This window comes from Zootoca vivipara, chromosome 4 (assembly GCF_965207765.1).
Source record: "Zootoca vivipara chromosome 4, rZooViv2.hap1.1, whole genome shotgun sequence".
Taxonomy (NCBI): domain Eukaryota; kingdom Metazoa; phylum Chordata; class Lepidosauria; order Squamata; family Lacertidae; genus Zootoca; species Zootoca vivipara.
The window spans coordinates 39,326,371-39,338,588 of record NC_142587.1 but is presented as its reverse complement, the minus strand read 5'-3'; the positions used below and the strand labels follow the sequence as shown (position 1 = coordinate 39,338,588).

At 42.1% G+C, this 12,218-nt stretch overlaps 2 protein-coding genes across 5 annotated transcripts in view; one reads left to right on the top strand and one right to left on the bottom strand.

Moving 5' to 3' along the window:
• Positions 1-4,107, top strand: part of SCML2 (Scm polycomb group protein like 2) — a 46,321-nt gene extending 42,214 nt beyond the window's left edge. For both annotated transcript variants that reach the window (XM_035115397.3, XM_088667769.1), the window contains exon 15: positions 1,102-4,107. In XM_035115397.3, coding sequence (XP_034971288.3) covers positions 1,102-1,227 — 126 coding nt within the window. In that variant the 3' untranslated portion in view covers positions 1,228-4,107. The remainder of the gene's footprint in view (positions 1-1,101) is intronic.
• The window catches only part of RAI2 (retinoic acid induced 2), a 54,566-nt gene that overhangs the window by 11,036 nt on the left and 31,312 nt on the right, over positions 1-12,218 (bottom strand). For 2 of the 3 annotated variants that reach the window (XM_088667771.1, XM_035115696.3), the window contains one exon: positions 7,461-10,366. The exons of the other annotated variant lie outside the window; for it this stretch is intronic. In XM_088667771.1, coding sequence (XP_088523897.1) covers positions 8,595-10,262 — 1,668 coding nt within the window. In that variant the 5' untranslated portion in view covers positions 10,263-10,366 and the 3' untranslated portion in view covers positions 7,461-8,594. Of the gene's footprint in view, positions 1-7,460; positions 10,367-12,218 lie in introns of those variants that run through there. 3 annotated transcript variants of the gene reach the window in all.

Below are 12,218 nucleotides of genomic sequence, written 5' to 3'. Positions count from 1 at the left end.
AAGTAGAAGTCATCTCTATTAGGCTGTGAAGCACGACCCTTTATTGTGTAATTTTATAGCTGTTCTCTGGAGACCAAATAATCTCTGCATTTTGATTTTATTTTGGCAGGCAACTTTTCAATCCTTTGGTTTAAAAAAATCCCAGCAAAACTTACTTCATAACATTTATATACTGCTTGATTGTTAAAAACATACACCATCCAAGCAGGCATTTTTGGTAGGACACATTTAAAGGACTCAAATCAATTCCCAGCTCAAATTGAAATTGGTTCCCAGTTTGAGGCTATAGCTGACTGACCCACAACGAAAAGATGAGCCTGCTGAACAGACTCTGGGGCCTTGGGGTTGTTGATGCTGGTTTTTTGTATCTTTATTTTAGATCTTGTTGTGATTTATTTGGAAATAGTTCAGTTTGGTTTTGTATATTTTAATGTTTTATTTATTATTTTTGACTACTTTTGTTAAGTTGTGGTTGAGGTTCCCCCCCCCCCCAATGTTGTAAACTGCCTTGAGCATGAACTCTGGAAAGGCAGGCTACAAATAAATTATTTCCCTGCAGAACTGCTCCAAAAATCTAGAATTTTCTGTGGCCAAAATTCAGTGAAAAGCCATTTCCTTTGCTTGGCAGGGTATCTGCTATATAAAATAATTTAACACAAATAGTGCATTTACATTAGGAAGTATTTTGGCAATATCCTTGAGAATAGCTTAAAACAAAAAGCTATGCCTACAAATACTTTGCTGTGAAAAGTGCTGGTATCCTAATTAGGCTTCACAAATAGAAGGGCTCCTTCCATTCACAGACGTGACAAAGACCCTAGGTCAGCCTTTACCAACCTTGCGCCCATCAGTCCCTGCCAGCACAGGTGTTCTGGGGGGTGCAAGGTTGGCAAGACTGCCCCAGATCATAATTTATCATTCTCTTTATGATGTTTCCCCAAGCCTGTACTCTACAACCTACTGTATCTCGTTTAGCTTATTACACACGCAGATGCACATTGTTTCATGCAAGCCTAGTACTATTTTTTCTGTTCTTTTTTCAAGGATTCTAGACCAAGACATTACCAGGTGGTTAATCCTTATTGTGTGCTTTTTCCACAGGAAATTGATGGAAAGGCACTCTTGTTACTGAGGAGTGATATGATAATGAAATACATGGGACTGAAGTTGGGGCCTGCACTAAAGCTGTGCTACCACATCGAGAGACTTAAACAAGGGAAATACTAGGCAAGTGATGCACAACTATAATGTCACATGCTTATTGGACAACCTCTCAGGTTCATCAAGATGGGGGAAGGCACAATACAGCGGGGACGTTGCCTGACTGAGCATCTTGGAAATAGATGGGAGATGGCCCATTCACTTCAGCAGAACAAGTTGCCAGCAGATCATGCCCAATGTTCCATGTCCTAAACAGTCATTGGTTTCCAGAAGTTTCTTCCCCACAATATGAAATTTGTTGTCAAGAGAAAGTAGTTACATTTTTGTATTTACAAAACTTTCAAGGTGCAGGGAAAGGCAGTGCCATGGGTATTTACATGGGAAGTTCTAAACATAATTCGCAACCATTTGGCTTCAGCTGGTGCATTTTCATTCAGAACCAAAACAGCTGAATTCCAAAGGAATTAAAATAGGCTATCAGGATCTGAGCATTCTTTGTTTTGCAGAGGTGACTGAATTCATAATGCTAAACGGGATAAGGTATTAATGTCTGCAATGAGTTCACTTCTCAGTTAACATCCTGATACTCCAGGAGATCAATATTCAGATTATGTATGCTACATAGGTTTCCACAAAGGGAATAGCCATATGAAATGTTCCGTATGTGTGCGTGCTGTGTGTTTAAAAACAAAAGAAAGCTTTTGTAAAGAGTTTTAAATTATGAGGGGAATTTTTTGTAGTGTTGACAATTTAAGCTGGCAGTATTTCTTTTTCTTTTTGAGAAGGAAGTTCTCGTGGCTGATTTGAACAGCCAACTTTTCCAGGTGAGTGAACCAATTTCCTCCTTGCTCACTGGAACCTGTGCCACCTATCATTTTGAATCATTCCTTCTCCGTGGAGCTTAACATGAACATAAAAAGTTCATGCGCTTGTATATTTGTGTGTGAGTACGATACATGCGTCTATTCTGTACATAGTGTTCATTTTTTTTGGAAAGTCTTTTAAAAGGTACTTTTGCACTGTGACAGATGACAAACTGTAGAGATAAAAGTTTTACCAGTACAAAACAAAACAAAAGAAACCATGCACAATACATTTTGGGCCCTGTTTACAGATTGTTATGTGCAGTATGAGGCTTTGTGAACACTCTGCTGAGCACTATGATCATTTCCTGACACCCATACAACTACAGGCTTCTTGCTGGAGGACAGGGTGGGGAGGGGAAGAAAAGGGCCTATATACCTCTATCACTCCAAACAGATGATTTCATGCTTTCAGGCCTGACTGCACTCAAGTCTGTTAGGTTCTGTGTAACCCAGCAAGTATTTCTGCATGCAGCTCTAGTACTAGATGCACGGGTCTGAACTCCACAAAGCACCTTTTGCTGGATGAAAGTGAATGTGTCTTCTTGCTGTTATTGACTTAACACCTGTCTGCTTTGCTTTCCATTTCTGGAGGGATAAGAAACAATCAAAGGACGGGTGGATTCACACAGGGGAACGTCCCTGTACTATGCAATATTTTGGATTTTCATCATGTCGTACTGAGCCATTTTGTTCTGGGAAGATTTCTGGAAAAAAGTGTGGTGACTTTTTTGTGTTCTGATTTTCTATCTTGCCCTCAGCTTCTTTTGAAGTAGAAAAAAATGACAATTTTAACAAAGAAGTTGAACTGCACATGGATGGTTTTGTGTGTGTGTGTGTGTATTATACACTTTGGTGCTGTTTCTATAAGCTACAAGAAGTGCTGATAGTAAAACATTTTGCTGTCACTGCCAATATCATATCAGGGACAATGGTGTACATTTGCTGTGTAGGAAATGGAATGTACTGTATGTAATAGTACAAGTGATGATAGAGAAGATGTAGTCCAAAAAGGAAGGTAGATTTTATATTTCTTATTGCCTTTTTATATCAAATGTGTCTAGTTAAAGAAAGTATTTTTACACATTACTCATTTGAAAATGCCTTGCTTGCTGGTATACTAGTATTACTCAGGTTTAGCAAAAAGTACTGCAAAGTCACAAAACAATTTCCAGGCTTAAGTATTTCTTTAAATCACTGCAATATGATTTAAATGAGTTCACTTCAAAGGTGTGTTGTATTTTATGAACAACCTGATGTTAATATTTGTTGTGTCTGCTAAATAGTTCCCTCTATTAAGTGTACAAACCATACCACCAGCCCAGAATGACTTCGGAACTGTGCCACACCGCTTTTGCAGATGTTTGGAATCGAGCTGCAAGGGCTGCAATATATTTTACCAAATTTATCTTAATGAAAAATTGATGCACGACATGGATAATGTGATAGCAAATACTTGGCATTTATGTCGGTGGCTGCAGTCTGTGAGACATATTTTTTTGCAGTTTTTGGCTAAGTGAAATTTCCGCATACTCAAAATAGTACCAAATTTATCCACACTTTTTAATCAGCGATACTTGGACAAACCTTTTGCTTCTAATGCGGCAATTCTGAATGCTGTTAATACAATATAGCATGTGGCAGAGAGACACAGTAAAATACAATGTGTATTCTAATAAGTGTGGCTTATTCCATAAAGAATATTAAAAAATAGATTTGAATATGGAGAAAACCCCAGTCTTGCATGCATGTGGTTATTTTTATCTGTCAACTGGAAGAACTAGTATCGTATAGTTCAGCTCATATTATGTAACCTACAGTTGGTTTTAAAATGTTTTATACAAATATTTTAGCCTCCCTCATGCATTTTGGGAGTGTGGTTTTTTGCCATTGAATAGGGGAAAGGGTGTGCATTGCATTGTGTACACGAAACAAGAATGCCATACTGAAATTTAACCTTGTACTATATATATAGCATGATATCAAACTCTTATCAAGTGTTTGTAACAGAATATATATTTTAATTATTTTCAACTGGATGTTTTCATCTACGCAGAAAATAAAACATGTTCAGTGTTGTTTACATGTTAGTTTTTTATGATATCAGCTGTCCCTGATTTATGCAACCTGTAATTGTACAAAGTCCTTCTACACACAGTACCAGACTACTAATAGTGCTTCAATTAGCTAATAGTTGAATTAGAGCGAGACTTTCAAACAGACTATGTCATCTTTGCATTGAGCCCTGAACTACTTAACAAGACACACACTTTCTCTCTCTCCAATTCTATATCTTTGGCAGGACTAGATGTCAAGATATTATACAGACTTCTATCACCAAATCCCACCGGTAAAAGACAGATCCTTTGTGACATACACAGAGTTGAATACTTTCTGGGTTGCTAATGGTCTTAACAAGAAGCTGTTGAGATGATATAAGGCTTGCCTTAAACCATGCTTCAAGAAAAACATACGTTTTTGCATAACCCTGTGTGTGTGTAGTTTTTTTATCAGAACAAGCTAAAATCTGAGGTAAGGTATTCTGCTGCCCAATGCTTTACACCAAATAGACCTTGAGCAAAGAAATACCGAGGGAGCATTGGTCCCAGTACTTGAACTCAACACTAGAGAAGATGAGTGGCTATAAACACTGAATGGAAGGTGGGAGTTCCAGTCTCTTATTTCAAGAAAAAAGGCACTTAAAAAAAAAATATCAGTAAAAATCTTCTTGACAGTCAGCCACTGAATTAAAGGAATATCTGCTGTGATCTGTCACCATAAAAAGTAGAACCATACAAATAATGTTCAAGTTCATTCCAGCCAACATCTAGCAACATGGTTGGTATTCAAAATGCTTAATTACCCGTCTCCAGCCTTAGAAATATAGCAAGGTTTTTCTTACACAGGCCTCAACAAACTGATTCCTCTGCCCAGACATGGGATGGTTGTGCTGGTTATAGTTCTTTGTAGTGAGATCTAAACATTAAGTATTCTGTCCCTCTTTAAAATGTCACAGTGACAGGCCTGTTTCCTCCTTTCAGAAAATCTCACCTGAAAACACTAGGCAAGTGATGCACAACTATAATGTCACATGTTTATTGGACAACCTCTCAGGTTCATCATGCCCAGTTTCATACTTGGAACTACTGCTCATGGGTTCAAAATGGTTGGTGACCTCTGATCTAGCATTTCAAACAGTCCATTCACACACACCTACACTTTGTTTTTACTGCTGGGGAGAGGGAAGGAGATGGCAAGTTCAGATTTCCATAAAAAGGTAAAGGACCCCTGAAAGTTAAGTCCAGTCACAGACGACTTTAGGGTTGCGGCGCTCATCTCGTTTAACAGGCTGAGGGAGCCGGCGTTTGTCCGCAGACAATTTTTCCGGGTCATGTGGCCAGCATGACTAAAGCGCTTCTGGCGCAACAGGACACCAACAGAGCAGCGCATGGAAATGCCATTTACCTTCCCGTCGGAGCAGTACTTATCAATCCACTTGCACTGGTGTGCTTTCAAACTGCTAGGTTGGCAGGAGCTGGGACCGAGCAACGGGAACTCACCCTGTTGCGGGGATTCGAACCGCCGACCTTCTGATCGGCAAGCCCAAAGGCTCAGTGGTTTAGACCAGTGGTCTTCAACCCCCGGGCCACGGACCGGTAGCGGTCCGTGGATCAATTGGTACCGGGCCGCCTAAGGATCATTAAATACAATTAAATTAAAATTATTAAATCAAAACAATCTAAATAAAATATAAACAATAAACGCCCCCCCCCCAGTGGGCCACAGTAAAATTATCAAACGTTGACTGGTCCGCGGTGATAAAAAGGTTGGGGAGCACTGGTTTAGACCACAGTGCCACCCGTGTCCCCTCAGATTTCCATACTCAAGCATTTAAATGTTTTGGGGCTTTCCTGGAGAACTGGTTTCAGGGCTTGACTCACCTTCAGCACACCTTGCAGAAGCACTTGCGTGAGATCCATGGACGTTTTCTCCAGGATCCCTGTAAGAGACACACTTGATGCCCACCTCTCTCACTCTCCCCAGAAAGAAAGCAGAATAGTGAAAAAAACTTTAAATTATTGAAGGTGCACCAAAGAAGGATAGGAGCCAAGCAAATGAGAGTCAAGTCCAGCAGTTACAACACATGAGATGCGGCCCTGAATCCCTTCCCAGTGCCACAGATGACAGTAAAAAACAAAGGTAGCAGCGTTACCTGTGGTAATGAGGCAAATCAAATGGACAAAAACAACACCAATCCTATTGTCAAGTAAAATAATAGCAAAACAACACAATGCCACTACAGCAAAGAGCCAAAATGATGATCCCAAACTCACCAGCAGAGGACCTGGTTTCTGCTGAAACAGTTACACCTTTAGATGGCAGTAGAACACTGACCTTTTTACCTCGTTCAACCTTTCGGTGCAGTAAATTCCACATAGCAGTGTTGTCACAGAAAGCCCTCTTCCGTGTTGCCACCAACTGCCTCAGGATCATAGCTGCCAAGTTATCCCTTTTTAAAAGGGATTTTCCCTTATGCTGAATAGGCTTCCTCACGAGAAAAGGGAAAACTTGGCAGCTATGCTCAGGATGCAGTGGCACAAGCAATACTTCTATTAAAAAACAGTAAATTCACAGAGGTGGGCAGTCCTCCCAAGCTTTTTAGGGCTTTTGAAGTAATAACTAACATTGCAAGTTGCATCTAAAAATTGTGAAATGACCGATACATCTGGTAACATGATTCCAAGACTAGGCCCCAATCATGATTCTTGCTGCAGGATTCTGCACTAACCAAAGTTCCCAAGTGGCCTTCAAGAGCTGCCCCACAAAGCGTGCATTACAGCAGTCCAGTCAAGATTTAACTAATAACATGTCTGATTGTGCTCTGACTGCACCAGAAAAGGACACAGCAGCTGAAACAACAAAAGCACTCTTGAGCTAGGATCACCATGTGAGCATCTAGAAGTAAACCTAAGAGCTCTAACAGCCTGCAAATGTGAAATTTTAAGGGCAGCCTAATTTGGATATTAGGCTGACAATTCTATCCCTGGTGTGGTCGTCCTGCCCATCACTGACTGCAAACAGATTCAGAGCTTCCACAACCTCCACAGAATGAGATAACAAAAGAAGACAGAGCCTGCCGTCATCCACATCCTGACAGCCACCAACTCCATAACACCAGGCGCCTCTACTCAGTAAAATGGAACCCTGCAAGACACCGTAAGTCAGTGACCAAGTCATCGATCACAAGCCCCCACCAATACCACCTTCTGAAACATGTCCTGGAAAAAAAACCACAAGGCACCACAATCCCCGAAATCCCTATTCAGAGACAACACAATCTTTAAGAATAACGGCATTGAAGCTGCTTGGAGGGTCTGGTATAACCAGTGTCGTTGCACTCCCCATATAGAGACTTTTTATTTTATGTTTTTCCACATTTGTATGGCTAGCTTTTATTCGGTTAATGAAATACAAATTGCCTGTCATTGGGCAAACTTGCACATAAACATGTACATTAGGAGAAATGCACACTAAAACGATGGCAAAATTCAAGGGGACTTTTAACAAAAGCAAATGGATGTAGAAATGCGGCAAAGTCAACTCAAAGTTTGGAGAGGTAAGAAACAGAGAAAAGTGGAAATTGTTAGCTTCTGTACTTCTAAGTGTATAGAAGATCCCCCACCCCAAGGCCATTATTTTGCATCTAATTCTAGTCTGTGGATTCCAGGGACCAGGGAGGAAAAAACCCCCAAGTATACCTAACAACCTGGTGCCTATTCAACCTTGGTCTATATTACTACACAGAGGGTGAGAGATGCAACTTGTCCTCACCCACTTTTTAACAGAAGTTAGCTTTCTTTTTATAGAACTGGTGGATATACTTGATAGACTATGCAAATGTAGTTTTGCTATAATATCAACATTCAACTTGTTTCAGTCCGCATAGTTCAAAACGCTTCATTGCTAAAAACGTGATGAAGAGCGCCAAGGGTAAAACTGGGTAATGAGCTTGGGTTATTTCAACAGCTCAAGAACATGACAAGTTAACAGCTATACAAGTTTCCAGGCTTGTGCCAAACCTTTTTGGACCCAGAGTGCAAATCATATATAAAAAAGTACAAAATACCGCAACCAAACTAGCACATACAAATATTTATTCCGAAAGTTCCATTCTACCCACCATTGTTCAGAATTACATCATCAAAGCACTTCATGGCAGTGAAAATAGCTCTTACCCCTCTGGCTCGTCCACCCATTGTATCCCATTAAAGCTGCAAAGGTGCAATTCACTTGAAAAATATGCTGCTTTTTATTTAGTTTTCATGAAAAGTTTAGAACGCAACAAGGTGGGAGGGGGACCCATTGAACAGGGAAGACATAGCCAGTTATCTCCAGCTGTCTTCCTCCCCACCCAAGCTGCTCCACCCCCTTCCCCTCCCCTCCCCACTCCACAGTCCTCTGCCTCGAAATAACTTAAAAGATAGCTTAACATTTTAATGCAATTTAAAATGAAGTGCATCTCTTTATTTATAATAATTATACCTTAAAACATTCTAAAAACCTCATAAATTACTTTCTTGGAAAAAAGGCTGCAAGCCGCTGCTTTTTGATTGGAAGAATGTGTATTTCCTGTGAGCTCATTTTCTTTAACTTGACACTCCTGTTTTTTATAGGTTTCCTAAGAGCCTCTGCATTATCCCGGGCTTCCGGCTGGTTCTTCACGTCGTAACACTGCAACGCCGAGTCCTGGGGCATGTCCCTTTTGAAGGAAAAGTTTTTTGTCGAAACCCCCGAGAGGCCCTTAATCTTGCCGCAGAAAATGGTAGGCACCGCATCTTTGACAGAGACGATCACTTTGGCCGTCTGCGATGTGCTCACAATCTCAATGTTATTGCCAGTGGGCGGCTCGCAGGGTGCTATACTGGTCTGGTCCACCAGCCATTTGGGCTGCTGTCTCAGGAGTTCAGATGAGCCGCTACTGATCACTCTGCTTTCCACCTTTGCTAGAGCTTCCTGCAGCTTGGAAGAAGCAAAGGGCAAAACTGCGCCGGAAAGCTTATCCGCTGCAGAATGAGAAGCGCCATCCATCGCGGATCCAGAGCGGGTGCCGTTATTGCTTGCTTCGATGTTGCTAGCCTTCCGACAGGAAGTAATTGAGAGGTCCAAAGCGCCTCCCTCCAGTGAGAGCTGGGAATTGTCCTCGCCTTCCTTAAGCAAAGGGGCTGTTTTCATGGACAGATCGAGGACCTCATTCTCATTACTCATCTTGATGACAGTGTGCCGGTTCAGCTGGGAAAGCTCTCTGTGGTGGATGAAATCGAATGGTTTGGTTTCTTCTTTCTCCAAGGGAGTTTGGGTACCTTTGCAGGAATGCAAGACGAACGAAGCAGCTGGTTTCGGGTAGTCCATGTTGGCCTTAGACTCAGCACTATGGGGCACGGGGATGGGGATGGGGATAGGAATAGGAACTGGGACTGGCAGAGGAACGATCACGGGGTACGGTACCAAGAGTGTGGCTGGCGGAACCAGTGGAGACAACGGGGAGCCAAAGGGCTGTGGCGGAGGGACAGAAGAGCAGTCTGGGGGTGGCTGATAGGGCGAAGGACCTAAGGCGCCTTGTGTGGGGAAGAGATCCTGCAAAACGGCAGCAAATCCCGGGGTCTGAAACACAGGAGGTAAGACAGACTCCTGAGCTGTATTTGATGGTTTCTGATCCAACAGTTGCGGCTGTCCCAGCGGAGCGGAAGAGCCCTGGAAGAGGTTGCTGTGAATGGAGTTGGCTGCACAGGGAGAACTCTGCGGTAACACCAGTGGGGAGTTTAAATGTTGGAACACATGTTGCTCTAAGAGGACAGGCAGGGGCACTGGGCCTTGAGTGGTCATGACGTAGGGAGTGTTGCCGTTCGGAGCAATCTGAGGGGCTGTGCTTCCTGCTACTTGGAGGTGTATTGGGAGAACCACAGGGCTGTCTCCTAAGCAAATGGGCTGAAGCACCGTGGCAGCTACCTTGAGAGCGACCCCGCTCTGGGATTCTGCCGGCGGTGTCAATATTGACGGAGCGGGGACAGTTACCAGCGGCGAAAGGGCTTTCTTCATCAAGTCTGCTGAATTGATATTCCAGGCTTCTGCCGTTATCAGCTGGGCAACTCCATTCTCTAGCTTGTTGTTTGCCATAGCCGAGGGCGAGGTGGTAACATCCATGGGCAGGTTTTGCGTGTCCTTATATAGTTCCTCCATCTTGCAGGATTTCCGAGGGTTTGCAGAACTGTAGTTTACATAGCTGTCACGGGCATCCAATTAATCTCTGGGCAGCCCAAAACATCCACATGAACACTACCAGCCTGCAAAAGAGAGAGATGTTTTAAGCACGGTATAAATCGCTTGCTTAAAATAATAACTGCAACTTTCTCTTTCTTTCTTTCTTTCTCTCTTTCTAAGACCACCTGTCACAAAAATGGAACATTAAGTGCTTCCACCCTTTGGGGACAAGCAGCCCTATGGTTCTGTATCCTGGGCATATGTGTGTATAGAATATATGCATATACAGAACGTTCATCTCTTGAGTGTTACTTGAAGAGTCCTGGGGAGCTTAAAGATAGCCATAAACAAAGATAATTTAAGGACTGAAGCTACTACAGGAAAAAAAAAACCGCTAGAAGCAGAGCAAGAATTCAGGCTGTTCATTTCATACTTTTAAACAAAGCTTCATGCAGTGGCGTCATGTGACACAGGGAAGCAGCTGCACTGTTTACACTCAACAAGATCCCCAAATTGAGGTGCCCTAAAAATAACTCATGATAAAAACGATGCTGGCTTGGACTTGGAAAGCTTCAGTGCAACTGAAAGAATCAAATACTTTCTGCCTTGCAAACTCTTAAAGCCAGCCAATGCAAACATACCATTTGTGATAGGTCCATAGATTGTATTGAAGCAGTACCACAAAGCCCTGCACATGCACACACAACCACACACCCCACTTTGTGAGCTTTTAATCAGAGCCATATTTTAAAAGGAACTAGTTCTTCTGCACTATACAATGACGGAAATAGAAATCTGTATTAAGAAAGACACACAGAATTAAAATCAAAGCTGATTTAGATGTACTCTGACAGCCTAATCTTAACTGCGCAGATGTCGGGGGGGGGGAGAGGGGGGGATAGAGAAGCACTCTTTGTAAACCAGGAGTGGTTTAGCACAATGTCGAGAACATTCTGCCCACCCTCAAGGCACCAAGCACAAATCACTTTTGCTGCGAAAGCTTCTCCACCCTCACAGATACTAGTATTGTCAGATGTCTCTTAACTTAAAAGGATGCTTCTTAATGCAGAACTTTAGAGCCCAAGGAGTCATATAAATGTATCACTTATTTCCTAAGAATCTTGCATCTTTATATTCTGTTCCCATCTGCCCTTTAGATTTTATACCATTTGGGACGAAATCTTCCTTACCACCATTATCTCAACACACTCTTAATCTGCTCCCAAATCCTTGAAGCGTGGCAGGCTACAACCCTAATCAATCAAAAAAAATTTGTAGTGCTATTCTATAGAAGTAGCAACAGAAAAAAAAAATCAGGCCAATAGCAAGAAAAAAACAATGTATAATAATAAAAAGCAACAACAAAATGCATAGATCTATTTAAAGTAGATCCCAATTCAACTTCTGCCCACCACTTGTCTACAGTTATTTTGAACAACTATAATGTGGTGGTGTTGTTGTTTTGACCAATGAAACAACCATCTTGGTTTTGTGTATAAGTATTCTACTTATAATACTAAGGAACTGCTTATGGCGTTTGCCACCATTCTGCATTAAGTAGGTCTCTGTTATTCGTTTTATTCTTTTTTGTGATTTGTTGTTGTTTAGTCGTTTAGTCGTGTCCGACTCTTCGTGACCCCATGGACCATAGCACGCCAGGCACTCCTGTCTTGCACTGCCTCCCGCAGTTTGGTCAAACTCATGTTCGTAGCTTCGAGAACACTGTCCAACCATCTTGTCCTCTGTCGTCCCCTTCTCCTAGTGCCCTTTTTGTGATTTATTCTACATTTTATTTATGATTACATGTACTGTATATTGCATCTTTTCTCCAAAGTAGGGTACAGGGTCCTCCCCCTCCCCCCACTTTATCCTCACAACCCCTGTGCTGAGAGTAGGTGACTGGCTGAAGGTCACCCAGGGAGCTTCACGACTAAG